The sequence below is a fragment of the Harpia harpyja genome, chromosome 6, assembly GCF_026419915.1.
Source record: "Harpia harpyja isolate bHarHar1 chromosome 6, bHarHar1 primary haplotype, whole genome shotgun sequence".
Lineage (NCBI taxonomy): Eukaryota > Metazoa > Chordata > Aves > Accipitriformes > Accipitridae > Harpia > Harpia harpyja.
Genome location: NC_068945.1, coordinates 42397304 through 42422074, shown reverse-complemented (window position 1 = coordinate 42422074; position 24771 = coordinate 42397304). Strand labels below are relative to the sequence as shown.

General features: G+C 36.7%; 1 protein-coding gene across 1 annotated transcript in view; it reads right to left on the bottom strand.

The window, feature by feature from the left end:
• The window catches only part of CAPZA2 (capping actin protein of muscle Z-line subunit alpha 2), a 34408-nt gene that overhangs the window by 4285 nt on the left and 5352 nt on the right, over nt 1–24771 (bottom strand). Inside the window, exons 2-9 of the mRNA XM_052789586.1 lie at nt 14213–14276; nt 12175–12226; nt 11396–11459; nt 10690–10896; nt 9414–9493; nt 6516–6594; nt 2930–3001; nt 285–347 (exon numbers count right to left, since the gene is read on the bottom strand). Coding sequence (XP_052645546.1) covers nt 285–347; nt 2930–3001; nt 6516–6594; nt 9414–9493; nt 10690–10896; nt 11396–11459; nt 12175–12226; nt 14213–14276 — 681 coding nt within the window. The remainder of the gene's footprint in view (nt 1–284; nt 348–2929; nt 3002–6515; nt 6595–9413; nt 9494–10689; nt 10897–11395; nt 11460–12174; nt 12227–14212; nt 14277–24771) is intronic.

Here is a 24771-nt window from a genome sequence, read left to right as displayed (position 1 = left end):
CTAATACTAAAGGAGATCAGAATTGCTGATATTCGATCACTCTAGGGACTTTACTGCTTTCAAAAAAATGACTTCTAATGTAACAGTAAGTCAGTGAGTGCAATCACCAGAAGGTATGGAAAGGGAGGATACAGTTAATAGCAGCATGTAATCTATTTATATTTGTATGGAACTGCATTATCTTAATATCAAAAGCTTGCTAATTATAGAATACTAGCTTTGGCTAAATATATGTGGTAATGTTATACATGTGAGTAAGGATATAGCATTTGTTTCCAACATACCTGATACTCATTTTCTGCAGCCTCTACGATTTTTATAAATTCCTTTGCTGTCTGGGCTTCGTTCTAGAAAAAAAAGCATCTGAATTAGGCCTGCTGTACAGCATGATTCTAAGACCAGTTGGATTATGTTTTTTCCTATAGTTATGAGCGATGTCAAGTAGACTCCATGAGAACACATGACCATTTAGTGGCTCAACCAAAACTGAACAAAACATTCATCCAAAACACATACGCCACATTATTTTTTTAATATAAAAACAATATAAAAACAGTCGAACTGCAAAAGCACTAAGATTACCATGGAGCTCATTAAAATATTTGGATTTAAAATTTCATGGTATTATAAAAAGACATATGGAACAGAACAGCATTTGGAAATATGACAATGCACACATACAGGTCTCTAAAAACATGAAAAGTATGGATATTAACATTATTAATGTTAAATTTCCAGTACAAATTCAGGAGAACTTAAAGAACACCAGCTAACCCAGAAGTATGCAGAATACAACCAAAAAACCAAAACAAATTTGTTCACCTCTAAACATTCTGAATCTGGAGACTAAGCTGAGGCAAACACTAGACTGGTCTTCCAAAAACATCCCCAAGTACATTTTGCAGAAGTGAGGGTGCAACACACCACAACTTCCAAATTTCATCATGACTGATAAACAGTTTGTTGGCTTTGGGCCTCATCCTTAAAGTATGCAAGTGTGCGTTTGTTTTAAAAATAAAAAATGACGCATCAGTCAATCTGGAGACATATTAGCTGAAATGCTTGAAAGAAGTGTCAAGAAGGAAGTGAGGGTTCATGAATTTTGAAACTTCCAACCTGGTGTTGGAAACGCTCCTAAGGGTGCTTTTGCAGAAGTTCTTGAAAGTTAGGAGTGTTCTTGCCTCACGTGATCCCTCGTTCCTACAAAGGCAAAGACTGGGAGAAGGCTATGGCAGTTTCAACTACCACTGGTTCAAAGTTTCAGTGAAACTGCATCTAGCAGCTGTGAAAGCACTCCTGGACACCACAGAAAGAGATGAAGGAGGAGGTAGAGACCAAGTAGAACAAATGAAAGGGTTTTGACTTTTCAGTGAACTGAGGCAATGATTTCAAAGGCTCTGCTAATGAAAGGAAGAATTCAGGGGTATGAGGTCTTATCTGGCTCAGAGAGAAATTAGGGATAAGAAAGTAACCTTCACCAAAATTATTCACAGCTCTAGCAACAAGAGAACTCTTCAGTCATTTATTTCAGTAGTGCCCATTGATGGTACAAAACTGCTTCTCTGCCAAACAACAAAAAAAGACGAGTCATTGGGGCTCCTTTTAATCTACCTACCATTTCTTCTGTGTGAAATGAGAACTTGTACAGCCTCTGCCCTCTATGAAGCTCAAAGCCAAGGCTAAAAATTGGTAATCAGCAGCATACTTGCTTTTGTTCTAGCAGGAGGTAGGAAAGTTATGTAAAAGATGTTTTTCTACTCATTGGTCTTCTGCTGCTTTACTAAATTGTACAACAGGATTAAGTTTCTTCCCAACAGAAAGTGAAGCAAAAGCTATTGAAAGGAGAACTTCTTCCAAATAATCTTCCATGAAGCAACTCTTAGTTGAATGAAAGATTAAACAGATCCCTTTGCTTAGGGGGTCAAAAGTAATTTTATATCTACAGCTCCAGAAGCGTTATCAGTTGGCACCACACTCCCATTCTTTATGGTGCTATTGCAACTGAAAAGCCAACAAGCCTTGCTTTATATTAACAAACAATGTTCTTTATTGAGGAATTGAGCTTTTGAGCCAAATTGGTCACTACTAGTCATTATCATTAAAATACTTCTACTGTTCACTTTTACAGTTTCCCTTTGCCAGTTTAACCTCACTGGCTTAAGTTTTATTAAAGAACACTCCAATGGAAAATCTTACTGTTTATAAACACAATCTCCAGTAGGCAAGAGGAGCATTATTTAAAAAGTAGTAGTTGTTCACGTTGCAACATTACCAACTCTTAAAGGATACATCTGGTACTATTTCCAAACAATTTTTATTCCTACTGTCTACTCCTCATTACTATAAAGATCCACTTGGAAAGAAGTTGAAAAAAACCGATGCTTTAAATATAAAGTGTGTTACGCTTCTCAAGCTGAAGCATCTCTGAAAGGGCTTTTTGTACAGAAAAGCAAGAGGCTGACAGCACCAGTTACAGACAGGGAGGAAATGAAGGAAGAATACCCATTACTGCTTCTCAACTGGTAGCATTTGTTTACTATTTTTAGCATACTGGTCTTCTCCCAGTAAGCAAAGGAGACAATCTCCTAGAGGTTGTACTACTTAAGCGGGTTATTATAACTCAAACCTCCTTCATATTCAAAAATTAATTCTATAGGTCACTCTACAGATCAAAGTTTAAATACTACAGAAGTGCAGAAAGACTGATAGCAAGCTAATTAAATCAAAGTTAATTTATCTTATATAAGCCATAGTTAGGTAAATGTAGTAAATACTACATACAAAGTATTTATAAATTAGAACATTAATTCCCATTCATGCAGAAGAGCAAACTAGCCTCCAAATTTCTGAGCTTTTTTTAAGCTTGCTTCTCTTTTTAAATTAAAAAGTCACTTCAATATACATACTAAGGTCTTTAAAGTTCACTTACAGACACTGTTAGAGAATCTTGTATGTCTTTATGGCTCACCAGCTGAACATTACCATCTTCATAATAGTGAACCTACAGAAAATTAAACAAAGAACCTCATATTAAATGTTACAGGCCAATGACACACAGGAAAGTCAAAGTATTGTAGTATTTACCAGAAGAACAAACCCATACAAATCAAACACACACACACATAAAATGTTACAGAACCACAAAAACAAATAGGAAAACCAAAATGTTGTACAATTTAAATATTTTTGAGGGGGAATAGTAAAGATGCTATTCTGGAAACATTTTTGTGTTGATGTGCCTTAAGTAGTATTTCATGCAAAGAAGTTTAGGTTTTGATTAACATCATGAAGACGACAACATACTATTTATGTGACCTTACTAGAAACTCGGGAAATGGTGAAGATATATTTAAAATGAGAATAGTTTTGGCAAGGCTTCAGGATACTGTGAAGTTGTTTTTCTGCTTTACCCAAACTGTTTTCTAGGGACAGCACTACATTAAGCTTCCCTTTCTAGATCTGCCTGGTTTTGATATTTTCCTCTATTAGATATGGCTCATAAGAAAAGCTGGTATTTATCTAGACAAAGGAGCTCTTTGAGTCAAAGTTTGCCAAGGTTAGATAGCAAAGCAGAATGAAATCTATTTACTCTTGAAATGTTGTATCTACAGAACAGCTTCCTTGATTATTTTACAGGAGGAGACCAGTAAAACTCTACTAAAGCTAACTTTAGTACTTTTAAATTCAGTTGGGAAGGATCTGAAAACATTCAGTTTCTAATGCAACTGTTGGAAAACTTAAAAAATAGGAAGCATATATAAAGTTACACATAATCATTCATAATAACTGATACAGAAGAGTTATGCAGCTCATTGACATTTAAACAGGTATCTTTAAAGGTTTTTTACAATTTTGATAAAGTCAATGTAGCTGATGTTACAAGGAATTGAAACATTTGTGCCTCTACCCTATCAGGCAAGATAACATTTAAATTTAGAGATTAATGCACAATACTATATTTCATATACATTATGATCATGTGTGCAAGAGACCCTCAATTTTATAAACAATAGAGAAAACATGACACAGAGTAAGACAGCTGTAATACCTAAGCAAAAGAAAGGTTTCCTATATGAGAGAAAAAACATTATTTCCTGTGATTCATCTTACATTATTATTTTGATTATTGTCAAATACTTGTTTTTCAACAAAAGGTATCATCCTAACCATAAAATAAGCTTCTTTTCAAATCAAATATTACTGGGTGAAACTTCTGCCAGCCTTTTTCAATCCAGTTCCTAAAATATGAGAAGTGCTTACTCAGTGCAAAATTCTGAGACCTCCCAATGAAACAGCAGAACACAGAGAAGTATAAATCTCCCACTTCTCCATCACAATCCACTGCAGAGGGCCCAAACCTCCCCTGTGCTGAGGCCGACATCAGCACCAATGTCTTATCTGTCTCACATTCTTGGCAAACACTCACGCCTAAAAACTTAACAGGGATGAAGAGTCAAATCTAATTCTGAGATGTGTTATATCTTAAACAAAATATGAGAAGTAACTGTTCTGTACTATACCTCACTGCTGACATCCTTCTAGAATGCTAGGTCTGGGTTCAGAAGACTACAAGAAGGATGATGTTTATGAACAGAACCTCTTGGAAAGGTTAACTAAGGAGGGATGAGAATAACAAATTACCTAAGAGATAAAATTAGTAACCAGTACACTTATCAGTTGTTTTCCATGCACAGTTGGAGCATGTCAAGCACCACAGGGACTTAGTTTTAGTAAAAGGCTCTGCTGTTGCAGTTTTCCCCTTACATACAATTAAAAGAAAATTAAACAATGGAAGGGATTAAGACAGTTGAGAATCTCCTATATTAGAATTTATTAATAGAATTTTAAAAAAAAAGAAGAAGTTGTGCAAGTGACCTTAAAAATACTTAAGACACCTGAAGATAGCAGGTGATGCTGGTATTTCCCCGAACTTATTCATAAAAGGTCTTATCAGAAACAGGGCAATGGCTGTATTGCTGTCAAAGATTCTGCAAATAACACTGAAATTTCAGTACTCTGAAATTTCATTAATATAGTGAGATCTCATTCTAGAAGGTTATTTTGCTTCTTAAAAATATTAAAGCACTTTTTTTTGTTTGTTTGGAGAGGGAAAGGGGAAGCACTCCCACATACATTGAAGAAATTGCACACAATTTCTAAAAATTTGAAACTGAGTTCAAAATTCCTTGGTGAAACAAGTAGTTCCTATACAAGCAAAAAAGTAAAGCTTTTCATCACTCCCCAGAACACAGACTTTAATGGATGTAAATAATGACTTGATTAATTATGTGAAATAGTAATAAAAGACAAAATCAGCTGGTGCCCAAATTGAGATGCCAATTAAAACCTGACTAAATTCCCTATTCAGGCTATTTTCTAGGCTACTGGGCTAACCTTTCCCAGAATTAGGTAGACACCTGCCTGCTTGTTCTGGAAAAATCTCTTAAGACATTTAACCAAAAGAGCATGCTGCAGAGAAAATGCCTGTTTTGCTGCAAGCTGGATTTAAGTGACAGTTTACTTAGATTCTCCTAAAGTCTTGAGAAGCCTAGAAGTTACTTAGGGTGCTTATCATGACTGTCTTGATCTGACAACATAATAATGGCTGTCCACATTTTGACTACCATTCCAGTTGTTGTAGAATTTGCCCCAGAATGGGAAATCAGATTCAGGCCCTCTGCTTGGGTGGATCTGAACACAGCTACTACATCCTAAAATAACATTCTAGCTTCAGGCTATGGATAGAAAAACATTCCATTGCATCTTCCTTCTGAAGTCAAGTCACTGAGCAGCAAGGAAATGCAAAACTCATGGGGGCACAAAAAGAGCAGGAAAAGGGAACTTGACTCCATGTCTTATAAAAAGATGATAAAATACTACAGACTGCACTAAGACTCTCATCCCCGATTCCAGGATTATTTTAGTAAACTCCTGCAAAATATGTGTCCACATTCCAGGGAACCAATCCAGGAAGTCAAGTCCCCCCTGCCTACCACATGACAGTCAGACTTCCTTTGGTCTCAAGATATTTGCATTCCTGCTTGGACAGTATCTGCTTTGTGAATGCCCTAAAGCCAACAGGAAGGGCAAATTCCAAATGAAGGAGACCTGGATTCAAAAATTTCAGATGGTGGAATGACTGAAACCAAAGGTTCCCACCTTCCTGAACAATAGGGTGGGTAACATGAAAAAAACCCTGCTATTATCAGTTAAAAAGAAAGTAAAGCTCTCAGAAAGGGCCTACACTCAGGAAAGGCTTGTGCCACTGCAAATGCAAGAAACAGGAAACCAAAGATGTATATGCTGGGCTAAGGTGAATACATTACATTAAACACATATTTTGTGTTTGTAAGGATTAGGTAAATATACAACTAAGTCACTAACAACTGAATGGGCATCTCTGCTTGCTTATTGGGTCCCTAAATTCTCTTAGAACATTTAATACACTGGCCTGAGTCTCCCTTGATAATAACTGGGGACTTCACTGATCAGGACACAGTTTGAAATAAGCATACCTGAATTTTCAAGATGCCAGCCACTTGAGTGGTTGAAGGGGTGATTGTAAACTTCCATTCTGACCTCCAACGGCCATTCCTTTAAAAAATAAAACAGAAATCAGATGTCACCCCACTAGTTAAGAAAAAAACCCAACATACAACTGATAGTCAAAGGAAAATAGAGAATGAAGTATGCTGTCCAACTACACATGCACAAAATCTTTCCCTAAAGATTCAGCCCCATAATCAGTCGAGAACAGTTTCCCAAAATATTTAACTTCAGTGTTGAATGTGGACCAAGGAGATTTATTACTAAGGACCTTTTAACAATAGGACTTAAATTCTGAAAATACCTAAAACCTCCAATGTTTCTTCTCTCCGTTATTATTAATTAGGCTTATATAATAATTTGTTTCTGGGACCTGGACGACTTGCTGGATCAGCAAAAGCCACACTTCACATCAGGCTATGAAAAACTTGAATGGAAGGAACATTAAAGTAGCAAGACTTTCCACTATGCTGAATATAACTAGGCCTTTCAGCTCTTCTAGCATTTCTGTTCCAGGACAATTATTTCCTTCCAGTTTCCTTCCACAAATTCAATATCCTTGCCAAATTGCTTAAAGGGAGTTTCAAACATCTGGAAAACAGTATGGGGAGATTGTAGTTTCACCTGATTTCTTTCCTGTAGACCAGACATTTTCTTATTTAGTTATAAGGTTAGTGGATTAGAAGGTTGGTACATTATAGCTATATTAAGAATGGACTGTGGCTGTCTCTCGATTCCTCCTTTGCACTTAAAGAAGGAAAGAAAGTTGATAGTATGAGTGCCAGTCCTACTAATGTTAGGTGTAGATTCCAGTACATTCAACAAGGGGAGAGAAAGAGATAAATACTTTAAGATTAACAGCTACTAATGGATCTGTATTGACACATCTAAGACACTAACAGTGTTAACTCAATTATAAAGCCATTGGTTATTATTTCAGACAACATCCAAATTATAGATTATCACTGAAAACTCAGACTAAGGCAATTCAGAAGCTTGTTGGCATCTCTAAGAAAACTGATAAGGTCACCCAACTCAGTGACACTAATATTACTGGTAGCCTTATAGACTGACCCATTAGTTATAAGAAAGCTTATGTGCTGAACTACATTTTAGGTACAATATTAGTTTTTAGATGCACAGGATTCAATGACTAGCTAACAGATTTGTTTGCTTCTTAGTCACTTTGTGGTCCTTGAAGTTAAGATGACCACAACGCTTCCACTCTGGGATATCTTTTTTGTCCTTAAGAGGCTATTCCAATAAAAAGAGTTCAAGTTCAGAAGGATCCTTCTGTAGGAAATGCTCTAAGTTAAAAACAACATATCATTACTTTATTTACCTCTGCTGACTTAAGATGTTTTGTAAGAGATTAACTGTCCTTCCTTTTCTTTCACGCTCTTTAATAAATCATCTATCCTACTACGTTGATAGTATTTCAGAAATTCATAGAACATTTTTTTGGCATGCATTGGCTTTCTATCATGCAACAAACTTGCTTTCATGGTAGGCTGCCAGCATTCCAAATGCCTAAAAAGGTGGGACACCTTAAGAATGAGTACTGGCTGTGGCTTGGGCTGGATATCGAGACATGCAGCTGGATAACTGAGGAGCCTGGTTAACTTTGAATCCACTCCTCCATCCCCAAATCCCCCAAACCAATATGCATTTATTAAAACTTGCGAAGAATAAAATTAGAGTCTGATTGTCCCCCTGTAAAACTCTTAGAAACATGGTCAATATTTACCCATAGATGTCTGACCATAGATTTATTAAAGAAAACTTTCAAGAAAGATTTTCTGCATCTATAAAAGGTTGTTGCATATCTGTTTCTCTTCTTTAAAGACTATAATATTAAAGTAACTACTTGGAATACAAAAGTCATTCATACTTCTGAACTAAAAAGACAATCAGTATTATTTTAAGTTAGTTTTAATATTGATGTAAAACATTCAGACTTAACTAGTCAAGTTTAAGTCAGTAGGAGAAATTATTTAACTGTCCAAATTCAAAAATTTACAGAACAGTACACTGTGCAAATCATGTAACTGCTAGATACACATGCTGAAATTACTACGCATATGTAATATTCACATTCAGCATCAGAAAACAAAGACTTCTGCACTTCCATTCATTACCCGTGGGATTACTAAATATAATTTCAAGCAGATGCAAAATAGCAAATAAAACAATAATGAAATATATGTGGTCGGTTGAAGAAATGTATTAGCTATCTTTAGAAGATACTTCCTTAAATCAGTTCCGATACTGTGATATTTATCTCGACTCTGGCCAGTTTCCTGCAAGGAGCTATCCAAAATTCACTCCAGACTGTGGAAAACATCTTTCAACCAAGTACAGAAAAAAATCAAGATGCAGTTTGTAAGAGTTCCTTTCATCCAAGATCACCTTTATCTATTTCACCCCCAAATTAATGATGCAAGTCCCACCGTAAATTAATCTTTAGTCACCTTCTTTCTCCTAGACATGCAAACTAGAAGGAGCTGTTTTTATTCTGTCAGTCACAAAGGAAGCAACACAAGCAGAAGCAACTATATTAGGGAACACAGGCATGGGTATTGGTGCCAGTGTGATAAACTGGAAGAGTCATAAGGAATCTTACAAGGTTCCCAAAGTTCTGCAAAGGAGATGCAGACGTGCAGTCTGCCATTTTACTTACCACAAAGGAAGAGATTTCTATATAGTTTTGGCAGAAAAACTTGGGGTGGGGTGGGGCAGAGGGAGAAAAAAATCATATGCAAGATGTGCATGCACCTCCTTCTCTGAACTAAGGATTATCACTGTAATGGCACTAGTGCAGATAGTTTGCTGTATTTTACTGTATTTGTAACCATACAGAAACTTACCAAAAATTTTTTGCTTGGAACTGATGGCTCTCTATGCATGCAATAATGGTCTGCTGTCCATCAATTGTTTTACCATATACCTTAATTAAAAATGAAAAACAAAAAACAACACAAAACAAAAAAACCCCAGAGTTAAAGTTTTAGTATCTGTCTTGCTCAAGCTGCTTAGAGATGTCTAGTTCTATTATCATTACGTAAACTGTAAAATTTAATTTTATAACCACTATGGTTCTTACATAATATTCAGTACATGAAACATTGAAGCATATATTACAATGCAGAAAAAATTAAGATCAGAAAATCTGAAGGTCAAGCATCTTAACTGAAATTTTGTATACTGCGAATTAATTTTTCTGCAACTATAGGAATTTTAAGCCTGTAGCAGTGACTGCTGTGACAATATATATTAACAGCTGGATTTCAGATACCAGTTATTCTACAACTAAGATGATTTAACCCTTTACAGACTAGCAAAAAGGTGATTAAAAAGGTGGGTTTGCTCCTCTGTTCTGCTTTATACCCTAAAATCAAATACTAGTAAAAATGATATCAATGAACATGCAACCTTGTTTCCTTTACAGAAGCTGGAACACATCTGAGCGCCTGGGAATCCAATTCAACTTGTTAACTCAGCTACTGATTTTATTTTTTTTTTCCTAGTTAATTTTTCCATCAGGTTAATACAAAGCACAGGACAGCTATCATTAGATCAGTTTGCTGAACTTTAAATAGTCATAGGGCTCCTAACAGCAAATGAATGCTATTTTAGTCCAGACTGAGAGGTTTTACTTTAAGAAACCATCAGAACCCACTGATTCTGGTGGTAAGAATATAGCACTTTGATATATAGAAGATGTGATGGAGAGAAAACAGTTTGCTTTACTGAGTTTTGTCAGTAAACCAAGACAAGACAGACACTTGTATCTTATGTTTTTTTTTTTTTTTTTTTTTTAAAGTAACCAGCCAGGTAGCCAGGATCAACGGGATCAACCTGTAGTAGTCTACAGAAGGTCTTAATGCCTTAAGAAATTGAAATAAAAATTCTTCAGAACTGAGAGGCAAGTCTTCACTATGACCTGCAGTAATCACATACTAGTAGTCCAATAGCTGAAATATTAAACTTCTGAAGCTTTCCCTCATTTCCCTGTATGAACCCTTGACAGGACTAAGTGCTTTACAGTTGAAACTGCCTATCTTCCTGGTTTACAAATAGTTACAATTTTTTTTTTTGATTTCTATCTATAGTGGTACAGTGGTTATATAATTTAGTACTTACTGTGCAGACACCATTTGGGTAGTGTTCTTTCACATATGCTTTCATTGCTGTTTCAACTGAATTTCTCCAGGATTCTATGGCATTTTCAACTTCGTGGGGTCTAGGATCAGTAGCCTCCTTTCTTAAGTGATCAAATTTGAAAGAAATCTTGTTCTTGGGATCCAAAAATTTTCCATTTCCCAAATCACCATGTTCTGTTATCAAAACCTGTATAATAAAATTTTAGTTAATAACATTTGCTATTGAATAAAGAGAAAAAAAAAAACCATGCCAAATCTAATTATATCCTACATTTAACTGGAGCTTACTCATATCCAAAGACTCACATTTTAAACAAAATGTGCATATAGCAAAAGATGACGAGGCTAACATGACACACTGACTCAGAAAAAAAGTCCTGAATCTTACCCTCTTACTGCAACAAACAATGAAATATAGAAATTCATGTCTTCTAGTACTAAAGATGGAGTAAATTTTTTCTACAGCTCCAAATCAGGTCTGACTGAATTCAGGCCAACACCACAGACCAAAATTTCAAGCTCTCTGGATGCCATAAATTATTAACTTATGGAACTGGTACTATTGGAAGGCCATAATCTCTGTATTTTGGCAGGGAAGATGCATTTCATTTCATTTTCTTGCCAAGATATGTTCCAATACCAGAACATGTTTAAGGAACATTGCAAGTATTTCATTGTATTCATACCTGTTCATCATAACCGTCAATTTTTACTGGAGTAAACTGGTCCAAGTTGTACTGTGCAAATGCACTACAAAAGAAAAAAAACACCAAAAGCCTTCATCAAGCACAACATTTTTCCTTAGTAGCTGTAAGATATTTAAATAATAGCTAATAATCTGGGCAATGATGCATCAAAAAATGATATAAATGCTTCATTATCTAGCAGGACCAAATTCTTGGAATCACCTTGGTTCATTCACTGCTCATATTACAGATTCCAACCACCATTACACAATGATTTATATTCAAAAGTAACCTGATATAGACAAACACATACGCTCTACAGTAACCCACAGAAACTGGAGGAACAGATAAAATTTAAATTCCACAGGGATCCAACCTACTAAGCCAGACATCGCCATTCTTACATATGAAACTAATTTTGGCATAAAATACAGTAGGCATAATGTTTCAATAAAAAAGTAGGGTCTAAGGAAACTGTGTCTTACAGATGTTCAGTGCCTGTAACATCTACCAAGAAACAGAAACAAAATCCAAAAAGGTGGAGACTAGTTCTAAGATCCAGGTCACCCATTTCCAAACCAGTTGCTCTAATCATTAGGATACAATACAGATCTTTCCTCTGCCAAGTATTTAATCTTGATCAAAGATGCACAACACACATAATAGGGTTTTACTTGCCAAGCACACATCTTTTTAAACGAATCACTTACTGACAGTGAAAGTCTTACTGAAAAACATCTTGCTTTTATGCAACTGAGTGTGTGGCATCTGGTACTTACTGGGCTGCTCCTTCCCTGAGAAGATTGTCATTATTAAGCAGCAACCGAACATCTGAAAGGAGATATTTACAACACAAATGTACAGTTAACTCAGAAACTTGTATCAGTCACATAACAAATGTCCACAGACCGTACAAAACAAAAAAACCCAAACCACCCCATACCCATACAGATCACTAGGTAGGAACTTTATTGCTTTGTCTTCACAATTTTGACCGAACAAAATGAGAAGAATAGTACAGAAGTTGATTCCTTTCAACACAATCTGGTAAGCAGATATAAGCCCTATTCTACAGGCTCTGTGACAGCTCAAGGAATCTGTCAAACTAGTTTTTAGAGAAGTTCTGAATGAGAACAGCAAAGGATTCAAATGAGTTCACTTTTAAGATGTAAACTACCAAATCCCTCACACTGTATTGATGGTAGTGGTTACTGTATTTTGACAACACTAATATGGTAGGTGTTGTACTTATTTTTTTTTAAGCCTTACCATTTCTGCTGTTGTTCCTTAATGACACTTAGTAGTCAGAGCACAATATATCACAACACCATTTCTTCTATCATCATACAAGAAACATACGAATACAGAATAAAGTCAATACTCTCCTCAGAATTACTTCATATTTACTATGCAGTAAATTGTTATTTATGTACTTGACTTACCGGCTTATTATTTACTAGGCACTATTTTAATAACAATTCAATGGACTGATCATTAACTAACTGATCATTAGTCTCACCATAACATTTCAAACTCTTCTAAAGATTCCCAAGGTATCATGCAAGTGAAAAAAAAAAATATCCGGAATATACATGAAGTTTCTTTTTTTTTTTTAAAAAACAAAGCAACAACAACAAAAAACCCAAACCCAAACCAACAAAACACCCCAAATGAAAAAAACCAACCCCACAAACTCAACCCCCTCCATGCCAAACCAAACAAACAAAATCGCAATTTACAGATTTGGAATTTAAAGCTTTCTCTCTCTTTTTGTAAGAAAGTCAGTCTGAATCTCATTGAACACTGGTCACACATTTATGATCAAATGTTTTCTTGTGTTTTCAAACATATACCACATTATTGAGCAAGTAGTTGCAACTATGAACTAGCTTAAGAAAGTTTGTAGCAGTACTCCCATAAGAAATTGTATCAACCTTCAGGGAGCTGGGTTAATGAGCTGCTCACCAACAGCTCATTTCACAAATGCAGTACAAGCCAAGTTTAAATAATAATCAGCTAGTTACAGTTTAACTGAAGAACAAGGTATTTCTAAAAACATTACATTCTTTAACAGATTTAAGCTCTCTCGAGCCTGACAGTGACTTAAAAGTTTAGTATGCTAAACTTATTTCTTTACTTAAATAGCAGAGATATTTGTAAGGAACAGCTATAAAACATATGCCCTTATGTGATATGTATGCCCACATATCTTGATGCAAGACAAACACAACAATTTTTAAATAAAAATAACATCTTAGGTAAAGTTCAGGCAACAATTGTTGAGAGAGGCTAATTTCAAGCTTCCTTTCAGTTTACCAATACACTCAGTACAATGAAGTGTGCCCAGAATTAAATGGTTGAAAATGTTTGGGGAAGATTAATCTTTCCACAACTGGCATTAAGAAGCAGTCCTTTGTATATTCAAGGTTAATTATTTGTAATGCTATTCCTTTTAATATCATTTTAATTTCAGCTAGTTTAATTTCTGTTGAAAAATGTGTCTAGCAAAGACTAAGAAAAAAAAAGTACATGTGTCTTCTAAACAAAAACCCGAGCAACTGTTAATTCATGACTGATTAAAAACTGAAGAAAGCAAGCTCATTCTCACATCACAATGAAAAGTGGTACTTCGCCCTTTTGCATTTAAACTCCAAGCTGTCTTGTGACTGCAAAGCTCATTATGCCAAGCTATATAACCAGATCTTACAGCAAGCGAGCTGCTAAAATATAGACTACATGAAATTCAGGAGAGTAATCAGCAATACAATTTTGGATATAGATGCCTTAAATGAAAGGACAGAGCAGACAGATACTCACCATTGAACACCTCATTGAATTCCCCAGGAGGAGCATGAATTATGAATTTTGCCGCTATACGCACCTTAAATACAAAAACAATTATGTGGTTGTATATATTTGTATTCATTCCTATTCAAACCAATGATGCATTGTATAGCTTTAATACCCAGACATGAAATGGTATAACTCCGACTGTATCATATATTTGTTCACATTATTTAAACTACTCTGTTAGAAACACAGATTATAAAGTTTCACCTCTTCAAACAGAATAGAGGAGATTATACGTGATGGAAGCAGACAGATAAATTGAGTCTCTTGTGTTTTGTATAACTGGCAAAAAGAAAAAGATTAATATAACAAATAAGATCATATCTATTTCTACTTTCAGTCCCTAGATGCCTGGGAATCAACAAACACTCCAAGAGAGCCAGCTTCTCCTCTGATTTTACTACACGTCTGTGCTAGTTTTGGCTGGGATAGAGTTAAATTCCTTCATAGTAGCTACTATGGGGCTCTGTTTTGGATTTGCACTGGAAACAGTGTTAATAATGCCGAGATGTTTTAGTTACTGCTGAGCAGCGCTTAGGCAAAGTCAAGGCTTTTTCTGCTTCTCACTCCATCCCACCAGCGAGGAGGCAGGGGGGGCACAAGAAGTTGGGAGGGGACACAGCCGGGACAGCTGACCCCAACTGACCCAAGAGATATCCCAGACCATAGGACATCATGCTCAGTACATAAAGCTGGGGGAAAAAGAAGGAAGGGGGGACATTCAGAGCGTTTGTCTTCCCAAGTCACCGTTACGCGTGATGGAGCCCTGCCTTCCTGGAGATGGCTAAACACCTGCCTGCCTGTGGGAAGTGGGGAATGAATTCCTTCTCTTGCTTTGCTTGCATGAGTGGCTTTTGCTGTACTTATTAAACTGTCTTTATCTCAGCCCACGAGTTTTCTTTCTTTTACCCTTCTGATTCTCTCTCCCATCCCACTGTAAGGGAAGTGAGTGGCCACATGGTGCTTCGTTGCCAGCTGGGGTTAAACCACAACAACATCCTATGGTTCTAAACTTTCCAAAAGGCCCACACCTAGACAGTAATCAATAGATTACATAAGCTTAAAAACACTTCCGTAGACATGTAAAGCAGGTAATTTCACCTGCATCTACCTGTAAGGCCTCTTAGTACCACAGTATCAGCAGATAGTTTAAAAAAAACACCTTAAGAACTTAATGCAAGTCCTTAAGCAATTGCCTTCAGCCACAACTTCTTGCAGACAAAACACAGCATAAGCCAGTACTTCCACTAAAAGTACGTGCACCTGCCCTGGCTTTCTCCCTCCTTCTGCTTGCACAAGCACTTGTACAACTGCACAGTGAGCAAAATTAGAGAGGTTATTTTTCTTCTTTTTTACAGACCAGTTCCCTGAACTGGTTCACCACACAGCTGCAGACACATGTGCTTGCAAAAGGAGCATAGAAATGCTTCTTTTGATGTGAAGCAACCTTAAAACTTTCCAACTATTACCTTACTTGCAGAATGTCACTCAGCAGACTTGCTTTCATTCATTCTTCCTTCCCCCTTAAACTGTTAAGGGGACCCATTATAAAAATAAATAAATAAATGTTGGTTTCCCAACTTAACAAAAGTTCCTATCCTTCACACTTTACAGTTATCTAAGTTCAGATGTTCAAAGCTCTCTTGCATCCTTGATAGGATGTCGCTATTCACATACAGGATACTACCTGAACCATGGTTCCCATTTCTAACAACTTCAGTTATGTTTCTGTGGAATAAAGAGCTGGGAGATTCAGTGTCTGCACTCTGGGCTTCCTGTTTGAGAAGCACATACTCCATTAACAAATACCTAAAAATAAGCAAAGAATGCTTTACATTTACACATTTGTAAGTATTTGAAACTACAAAAGAACTGTCTGAGCATGCTACAGCTCTTGAACTGACTTGTAAATAGCTTTTACAGTCCAGGGTAGCAGTACAGCCTGTGCTCCGGCCCTTGGTTCTTGACAGGGCCCAAGTTTCAGACAATGGTCTCCAGGAGAGGTGGTTCAAGCTTAGAGTGCCCTGAGAGAATGCTCAGCTGCCTTGCTAGCAGTGTTCAAACCTCAGTGAGATCCTCACTAACAGTCAGCAGACTGCCGCTCAGAGCTGGCTAATGAAAATGGAAAGGCTGTCCATTCCCAACTTTCTAAACTGAATGCTACATTTTGGATTGCAGACAGCCTCTATCTGCTGCCTCAAATACCTAAATCAGAACTCCTCTTCCCATATAAATTTAAGTTTGCATTATACCAAGATAAATGCCACGGGGTTTATTCTTCTCAAAAGAGACAGAGAGGCAAGAGCATCTTCTTCTATCGCAGCTTATTAAAGCACTTGCCCAGATAAGAAGAAAGCATGACTTGGATGTCTCCTTTGACCCAAAGGAATGTAAACTCATCTGCATTAACTAGATTACCCCAACTACCAGTCTGCATACTTTTCCCAAGTGAGGACATACGCCATACCTCTCCTGCTGAAGTCAGGGTACTCAGTACACAGTGAACAGAGCTCAATGCTCAATCCAAAGAACTCTAAAGGATGTGAAATACAGCTAACCTACAGCACTATTAAAGCACTCATGAAGGAGAAGGGCAAGACAGGCTCCAAGGCTCTATTACCAGGACATTTTATCAAATGACCAATTACCAGAGTCTGGGATCAGACTGGAATTTAGGCCTCACACTCAAAAGCAGGTATGTAGTTGTGCTTTCAGCATGACTATCAGGCTGACTCCCAACTCAAAGTTAGATGAAGGGACATTGTTTTTTGGTTCCTCGACTTCAGGACGTGAACAGGACTGCTTACCCCTGCCAAGGCTGGGTTAGCTCTGGGCAAGCAGAGAAACAAGACTTAGAGAAATTCTGAGTTCTGAAATAAAAGGTCCATCAGTTTTGGGCTGGGAAGCAGCTAAATGAGTAAAATTAAGCAAAACTTGGGTGCCCAAACTGCACTCTGAATGACCGTGTGCTTTAAACTGGTAATACCTGTGAGATACTAAGTTTGTACTAAAACCGGAATAATCCCTAATTTTCAGCTGGTTTGGTAATGTAAAGCTGGTTTTGCTTCTTTTTTTGCTGTCAGTAAGAATTATTCTTATCAGCCAGATTAGCTGTAGTATGAGTAACATCCATTCAGAAGTATTCAATAGTAACACATGTTTCCTCAGGACAGACCAACATAAACATTACTTTTAATGAACATTTTACTAGTAAATTCAATTCCTCAATGAGAATTTTTTCAGTGTGATAATGCCTCATGGATGCCACTTCTTATAGGACAAACACAATCATGCAAATTCACAACAAACATCTCATCAAGAATTATAAAGTATTTTCATGCTTACAGAAGCAAAAACCCTAATGTGTCTTCAAAAGTTGAGAGTCTGTCAGCTAAGACACTCTCTGCATTTTGCTAACCTGCCTTTGTGAAGCCTATCTAAAACTAATCCAATTTTCTTCAGCAGTTAAACCAAATTAACTTATCTGTGGAGATGAGTATCAGAAAAAAGCAATATTTCCCCAACTCATACACACAAGAAGCCCATATAAGTGAGACTACTGGATTTAATTCTTTTAACACATAAGAACTGAAAAGCATTTACAGCTTCTTTATTGCTACTGAATTTTTCCAGAAATAAATGCTCTAAAGGAGACTTCTGTATTCCAAAACCAGACTGATACTGAAGGATAAACAAATACGCTTTCCTGAGCCTCAATGAGATGAAGATCTCCCCCTTTTGGCAGTAAAAAGCCACTGGCTCAGCTATCACTTGAGGAAGCACAATTTAAACAAAGGGACAGTCCATATAAAATGTGGTGTTTATGGGCAAATAAAAAAAAAACTAAAAAGGACATCTAGCAAGAGGCACATTACTTGTAATACAAAGTGACAGACAAAAAACTCAACTGCAATATAGTCCAGTTGAGATAGGAAGTTATTTTTGCTGAAAACTGTTTAAGAAAACACATCAACCAGATACATTACAGTTGAAACCAATGCTGGATATTCAATACATTGTGACTTTTAAAAATTGATTAGAACTGATTTGAACAAGTCAAAACAGAAACAACATAATATTTTAAAAATCTAAATGACAAAACCACAAGAACCTCATACACATATCAGTAAGTAACAAAAAATTAGGTTACAGTTTTGTTTAGAAAACTCAAAAGCCAAGACTGAGAAAACACCTGAAGTTTCTCCACTTACCATTCTAGTTACTCCCAAATCACCATCAAAAGTTTAAGACAGTGTTTTATTGATGTAGTTTCCAAGATTTGATTTACAGACACTGTTTTCAGTTAAATGTCTGCACAACAGCTTGCAAGAAACCATAAACTTCAGAGTTCAGTAATCCAGAATATCTGATCATCAATGGTTCACAAAAAACAGGTCTTGCAAACAGCTTTTACCAAAAGCCTAGGCAAGGAATTGAACATTTACTGTATTAAATTCCTTGAATGCACAAAACCAATCTAAATACATTTTCATGAAGCATTACTTCATGCAGGTCTGAGCATTAATTTGCATTCCCCACTGCAGGTGTTCTCTTTAGCTGATTTTCACATATACACCAGGCACAGTCTCACTTAAATCAAAGTCTGATATCAGTAGGGAAGAGCTAGCAAGATCTACTTTCTCAATTCAAGTGAAGCCAAATGCTACCCATCACATCAGTTACAAGCTTTTTGGTTTTATAAAGTAAACTATTTCAATTAAGGTAAAATTCAGACTGAGAAGCTTAGCAAAAGAGAAAAGGAGATTTGTTGTATGCCATGAGCATGGATATTAGGCATAATAATGCCTAATTCTTCATTCTGCTAGAGATTAAAACAATTGGTCTATCAACAAATGCCTACACTCAGTTACTACAGTATTTGCAGTTTTCAGATTACACAAGCACAGAGGTAGCAGTGTACAGAACGGTGCCAGTTATGCTAAATCTGCCTCGTTTTCATACTTCTGCCTTTATTTCACAATCTAATTTCTCTCAAGGCGTGACTCCCATCAGATACATAAGAGAAATCCTACTCCTCTACCTTTTCCAGTCTGAGACATTCTTAAGTTTGTTTTATTTTAAAGAAGTTATACGCAGCGACTCCAAATGCCCCCAAACCACTCTTCCTGTTCCTGGCACATCGGAACTGAAAAAGCCCGACCTTGTGCACTGTATGTGCCTATATATGGTCATGAATACGTGCTCGCCAGAAGTGCAGGGGCTCCTGCAACGCCATGCCACTGTCAGCTCCGCTAAGATATGCTCATTCCTGATAATCAGCTAGGGTACACCTAACAATAATAGAGACATTAAAACTTAAGTTAGCTTTTCTTTTTTTTTTTTCCCCTTTCCCTTTTTCTTTTCCCCTTTTTAACTTAACCGAAATGCAGCTGTATTTGCCAGGCACCACGACAGCTCGCTCCTTCAATCAACAGCATGCTGCACAGGAACAATGTGCTGCTAAGCAAGATGCTGTGAAACCACATACTTTTTGCCCTTACTCTTTCCTACACATCACTTACTTCAGCTGTGAACTCCTTGCAACAGGGAGACCCACCCTTCCTCTACACTCGTAACAGGTTAAAGTTTACTGCTCCAGAGCAATAAAAATGAAATGGTGAAATAGATATTAAAAGCCCTTTTCACCTAAAAACTGCATGAACATTGGGGGGGGGAGTAACAGAAGACCTCCAGAATACATTTCCACTCAAAAGACAACTTTGTTGCTAATCACGGGGGGGGGGGGGGGGAAGAGCTTCCAGCAGTTACTTTTATCAGTGATTATAGAAAGCATTACAGCAGGAGCCTGGCATTGTATATCATGCATTTATATTCTGCATTCCTGAGACCACCCTTGCTTCCTTATAAAACAAGACAAATCTCCCACTCACAGGAACCTATGTTTGGCAAAAAAGTAGATGATATCTCACATTTGGGAGAAGGGAGCTCTTTGTTTCTGCTCCAGGAACAGTAAAGAGTCCAGAGAGGGCTATTCCCAGAGTCATGCCTTCTACCCTAGTTCTCCTTGGTTCAGGAAGCCTTTCTGCAGGCAACTAAACAAATGGCTTTGTCTTGACCCACTGAACTCTATTTACAGGTAGCTACAGGGGTTTCTCACAATTAGCTGGTAGTTACAGAAATATTAACACAGTTAAGCTGATTCAAACTAGATAAGTTCCAATTCTCTCAAGACCCTGTAATTCACAATAACATGCAAGTCATTCAGGGATCCTGCTTGTACTACCTGGAGTGATAGTGGACAAAAGACTTGTCTAGTTTTATTGAGCTCTGAGTTTGATTCAAATTCATGTTTTGAGTTCAGCTGAGCCATTAATTTTCAATATGCAGCTTTACTTTCTAACGAACAACAAAACTGCTCTGACATCTTCTACCAGTCAAAATTAATTTTGCATTCACACATGTAGCACATCAAGGAACACAATCTAAGGTTCAAGCATTTGCAAGATACAATGCCTGATGATCTGTCAGTACTGCAAACACCAACATAGTTTTCGAGTTTGCAAACCCTTCAATGTTTAAAAAAAAAAAAAAAATGTAACTGGCTTCTCCTTTGGACAGATACTTGGAATTACTGGCTCCAATTGCTCATTAAATTCTTAGGTTAGATACTTCCTAGGATGTTACACCAGCAATTACAATACATCTTTTAAAATAAAAAAAAAGCTAGGGGTGTTTCCTAAGTGGCATAAACTGATCTAATACCATGTTGCTGCTGCCACCAAAAGGACTACTCTCCCTGCCTCCTCCCAAATAAGCCCTGTGATCCATTTTTACAAACTCCTTTGTATCACCAATGCTCATCTATTTATGTGACCATCCAGAGAAGCAAATTGATCTAGCTAAAGAATAGCTTCAGAAGGTGGCAAGAACGTAGCAACCAATTCACTTATCTAGAGAGCTTTAAATAATTATGGCTTCTTCCTGCTAACAGTTTAGTGAGGTGAATAAGCCTTCAAATGGCCAGACAAGCACTGAGAACTTTATGTGAGAAAGGGATTACCCCATGTCAGCAGCAAAGTGTCTTCTCAGTATCTCATGAAACCTCACCCATACCCATGGGTATAATTTCAAATAGTGAAAAAGCATCCTGAAACACGCAGCATCGCACACAAACATGGAGCAAAGGCAGTGACTCTGGTAGAGAGGGAATGAATATAAAAAGTAGTGTTGCAACTGCTTTCCTACCAAGTGCAACTGAAAAATGCACTGTAGTATTCAATTCACTTCTGCTTCTGGGAGAGCTGAGGAAGAAAACACTGCAAAAATGTGGTTCTGTGGCACAGGAAAGGAGGGGCACATTCCATGCCTATGGCTTTGACTGAACAGACATTTCCTTCGTAGTAATGCCTGAAGCTGCCTTGCGTCTGTAGAACGTGTGTTTTCCTCAATTATTTTTAATACACAAGTATTTAAGAGTATGTAACAGTACCAGTACTTAATAGTGATGCAAAAAGTAAATCTTACACAGCATAAGGTATTCTAGCTGCATTCTTTCTACCTGAAGAACTGACTTGGATAGTGAGATTTATTTTCACAAAAATAACCATTTTGAAAGGTGCTGATTGTTTCACTGTAGGGCCTTTCAGCAGCAGCGTATCTAAATATTATAAAAGTCTACATCTTAAAATCGCTTTGCAAACCACATCATATTAAGATGAAGGATTAAAAAAAACCAAACCCAAAACAGGACTTATGAAAGTAATTGTATCGGGTACAGATTGCAAAGAGGAATATGAAAGCAATGTGTGTTACTTGGGTAATATACAGGTCTAACTAGAAAAAAATTAGAGAAGATAAATATTCCCCATGTAATTTTGCAGTTACTTCTATTATTCCTATCTAACTGAACACTTTTTTATGTCATGCACTTCCCATATTTTAATTCAGAAACATATTAAAAGAACTGTACTGGTCTCAAATTAGTGAAACAAGTATGTGTTGTCTGTAGACATTAAAGAATCAAGATCAACCTGAAACTTTAGCTTCAGCTATCACCATCAATTACTACAAGCTCTGAACTGAAAAAAAATTGCTTGTACTTGCAATACAGACAGTAGAATACATTATATTATTTTTCCCCCACATCTGTATTTCTCTGAAAGCCTATGTCTTCTCAGTAGTTGGCTGGAAAACAAATAAGCTGAGAAAACCACATAGATGCAAAAGCAATTCCAAAATTATTGATAGTGCTACATGTCCCAAATCTGTCATACAGAACATTCTTCCTGCATCATCTTTACTGCAAGTTTTTATCTTTAATGTCATAGTCCTTTTTCCAGGTATGTACATAAAAGCTTGTAATATGAGCAACCAGGCGGAAAAAAAAAAAAAAAGAAAAAAAAAGATTAAGAACATCTCAGGTTCACAATTTAGATAAAAGTTGCTTTCAGTAAATTCCAAAAGACTTTCTGTGAAAAGAATAAAGAAAAAAAAAAAGGAAAAAGAAAGAAAAACACCCCTGGATGAATAGGAGGTGTGTCCAATAAAGTAGCATTAAGTTCCAGTCTCAGGAGAGTATCAATTGGGTGCTTTAAAATATCAGTATCTCAAACTGTCATTCTTTGGTACTTCCTATTTCATTGTAGGGTCAAGCCCCAACATATGTAATTAACCCAAGGAACAAAATATTGTTTTGGGAAGCATGCTAGAGGCTAGCACTCCCTTAGCTGAATAGAAATCTCATATGATTTGACAAAGGTCTAATGCAGTCATTGGTCTGATGTAAATTTATGAGTAAATCTTATCCGTAAAACCTTTAGAAGGTGAGCAATCCCATACTTTGCTTATGGATCAGACAGACAAAAGATAATAAGGATAAAAAAAAACCAAACTCAGAATTTCCTTGCAAAAGTCATTTGTTGAAAACTGAAAAAGTAGTAAAATTTTACATTTAATGAAAAGCAAAAGCATTAACTTTTGTTTGAGAAGTAAAAGGTATAAGAAATGGCAAACTAAGACTTCACAAAGAAAGGAACCACTAGCATCATCTCCCACATACAGAATCAAGAGGTTCTGTTAGCCCAACACACGGGCTCCTCAGTTGCAGCAACGAGACCTCTCTTTCACAGCAGTCTTTATAGAGTGGTATCTACTATAACCTAAAATGCACTTGGTTCACATTTGCAAAGCATTCTTCTACCACAAAGTCTAAATTTTTAAAGTGATCCTTCCTAATACTCCAAGATCATTATTTATAATTAGATATTCCAAGGACAGCAAGCCTGGATTCAGTAACAGTGGGGAGAGAAAAGGAACAATATCAGAGCTTGCTCTGTGAAAAATGCCTTTATTAAAAGTGATAGAATAAGGTGCCACCTTAACTGTATGCCTCCCCTTCCCAGTGTCTTCAAATTCTCTTGAAGTTACGTATTAGTTTGAAAGTTTTAATGCCTTCTGTAAAGTTAAGAAAGTATTTGAAATATTTTACATTTTGGAAGCTTTTTACTCAAGGATAAAAAAAGAGGAATTTCCATATGCTGAAAAATCTGCTTTCATTTCTGCATAAGCAGTTCAGTCTCCTTTACGCCCCACTTTCATAAACTGGAAGTGAATATTATACAGTGCTGCCTGAGAAAAATACACTGATTTGCTAAACAATGTGGCCAAAATCCTTATCCTGTTCCTCTTTGGCTGCCAAAATTGAAATCAACCAAAGATGGTATTTCACAGCAGAACTGTAGGTTGATGATCATGTTGGTGGGCAATATAACCTTATCTGTTATATCACAATTATTGTCTCTGCTTTCATTACTGAATTTGCCAATAATTTGTTCTATTACTCTTCTCTATTTTTGGTTCAATTTGTTTCTCTTATATACTTAAACTATGAGGTTTCCTGGGTAGCAAGCTTCCGCAAAAGTTCTGCGAGCACAAAGGCAGCAATAACAGGGCTTTTGACGGTCCTGAGGTGCCACTGCATTATAAATACTCCATGACATGGTAAAAGTCATAATCCACGAAAATTAATGTAATTTCTTCAAACTACTACTAACAGAAGAATATATGAACTGCAGTTTTAGAAATCACTGATCTTATATTTATAACAACAGGTGTTGTTTGTATTCATCTTCAAGCTTCAGATAATTATTTTTAACTTGTCAAAAATGCACAAAATTTTGCTTTGCATAACAACTTTCTGTGGAGGTGCACAGTGAAAAGACAAGCAGCACTGGACACAAGTTGCAACAATTAAATATTAGGAAAAGTTTCTCACCATGGGTGTAGTCAAACATTGCAACACGTCACCCAGACAGCCTGTGCAGTCTCCATCCTTGGAGATGGCCAAAACTCAAAGCGCAAGTCCCTAACCAACCTGATCTAAGTTGGCCTGCTTTGACCAAGTGGCATTCAAGTTACCTCCAGAAGTTTCTTCCAGCCTGTATGACTCTACAAACAAATGAAGTTGTTATTTGCAGTTATAGATACAGTATATGATCATTTTTTCAGACAGTGTTGAACGCTTCTGTAATTTCCCAACAAAGTGATTAAAATTTCTGTTCTGTCTT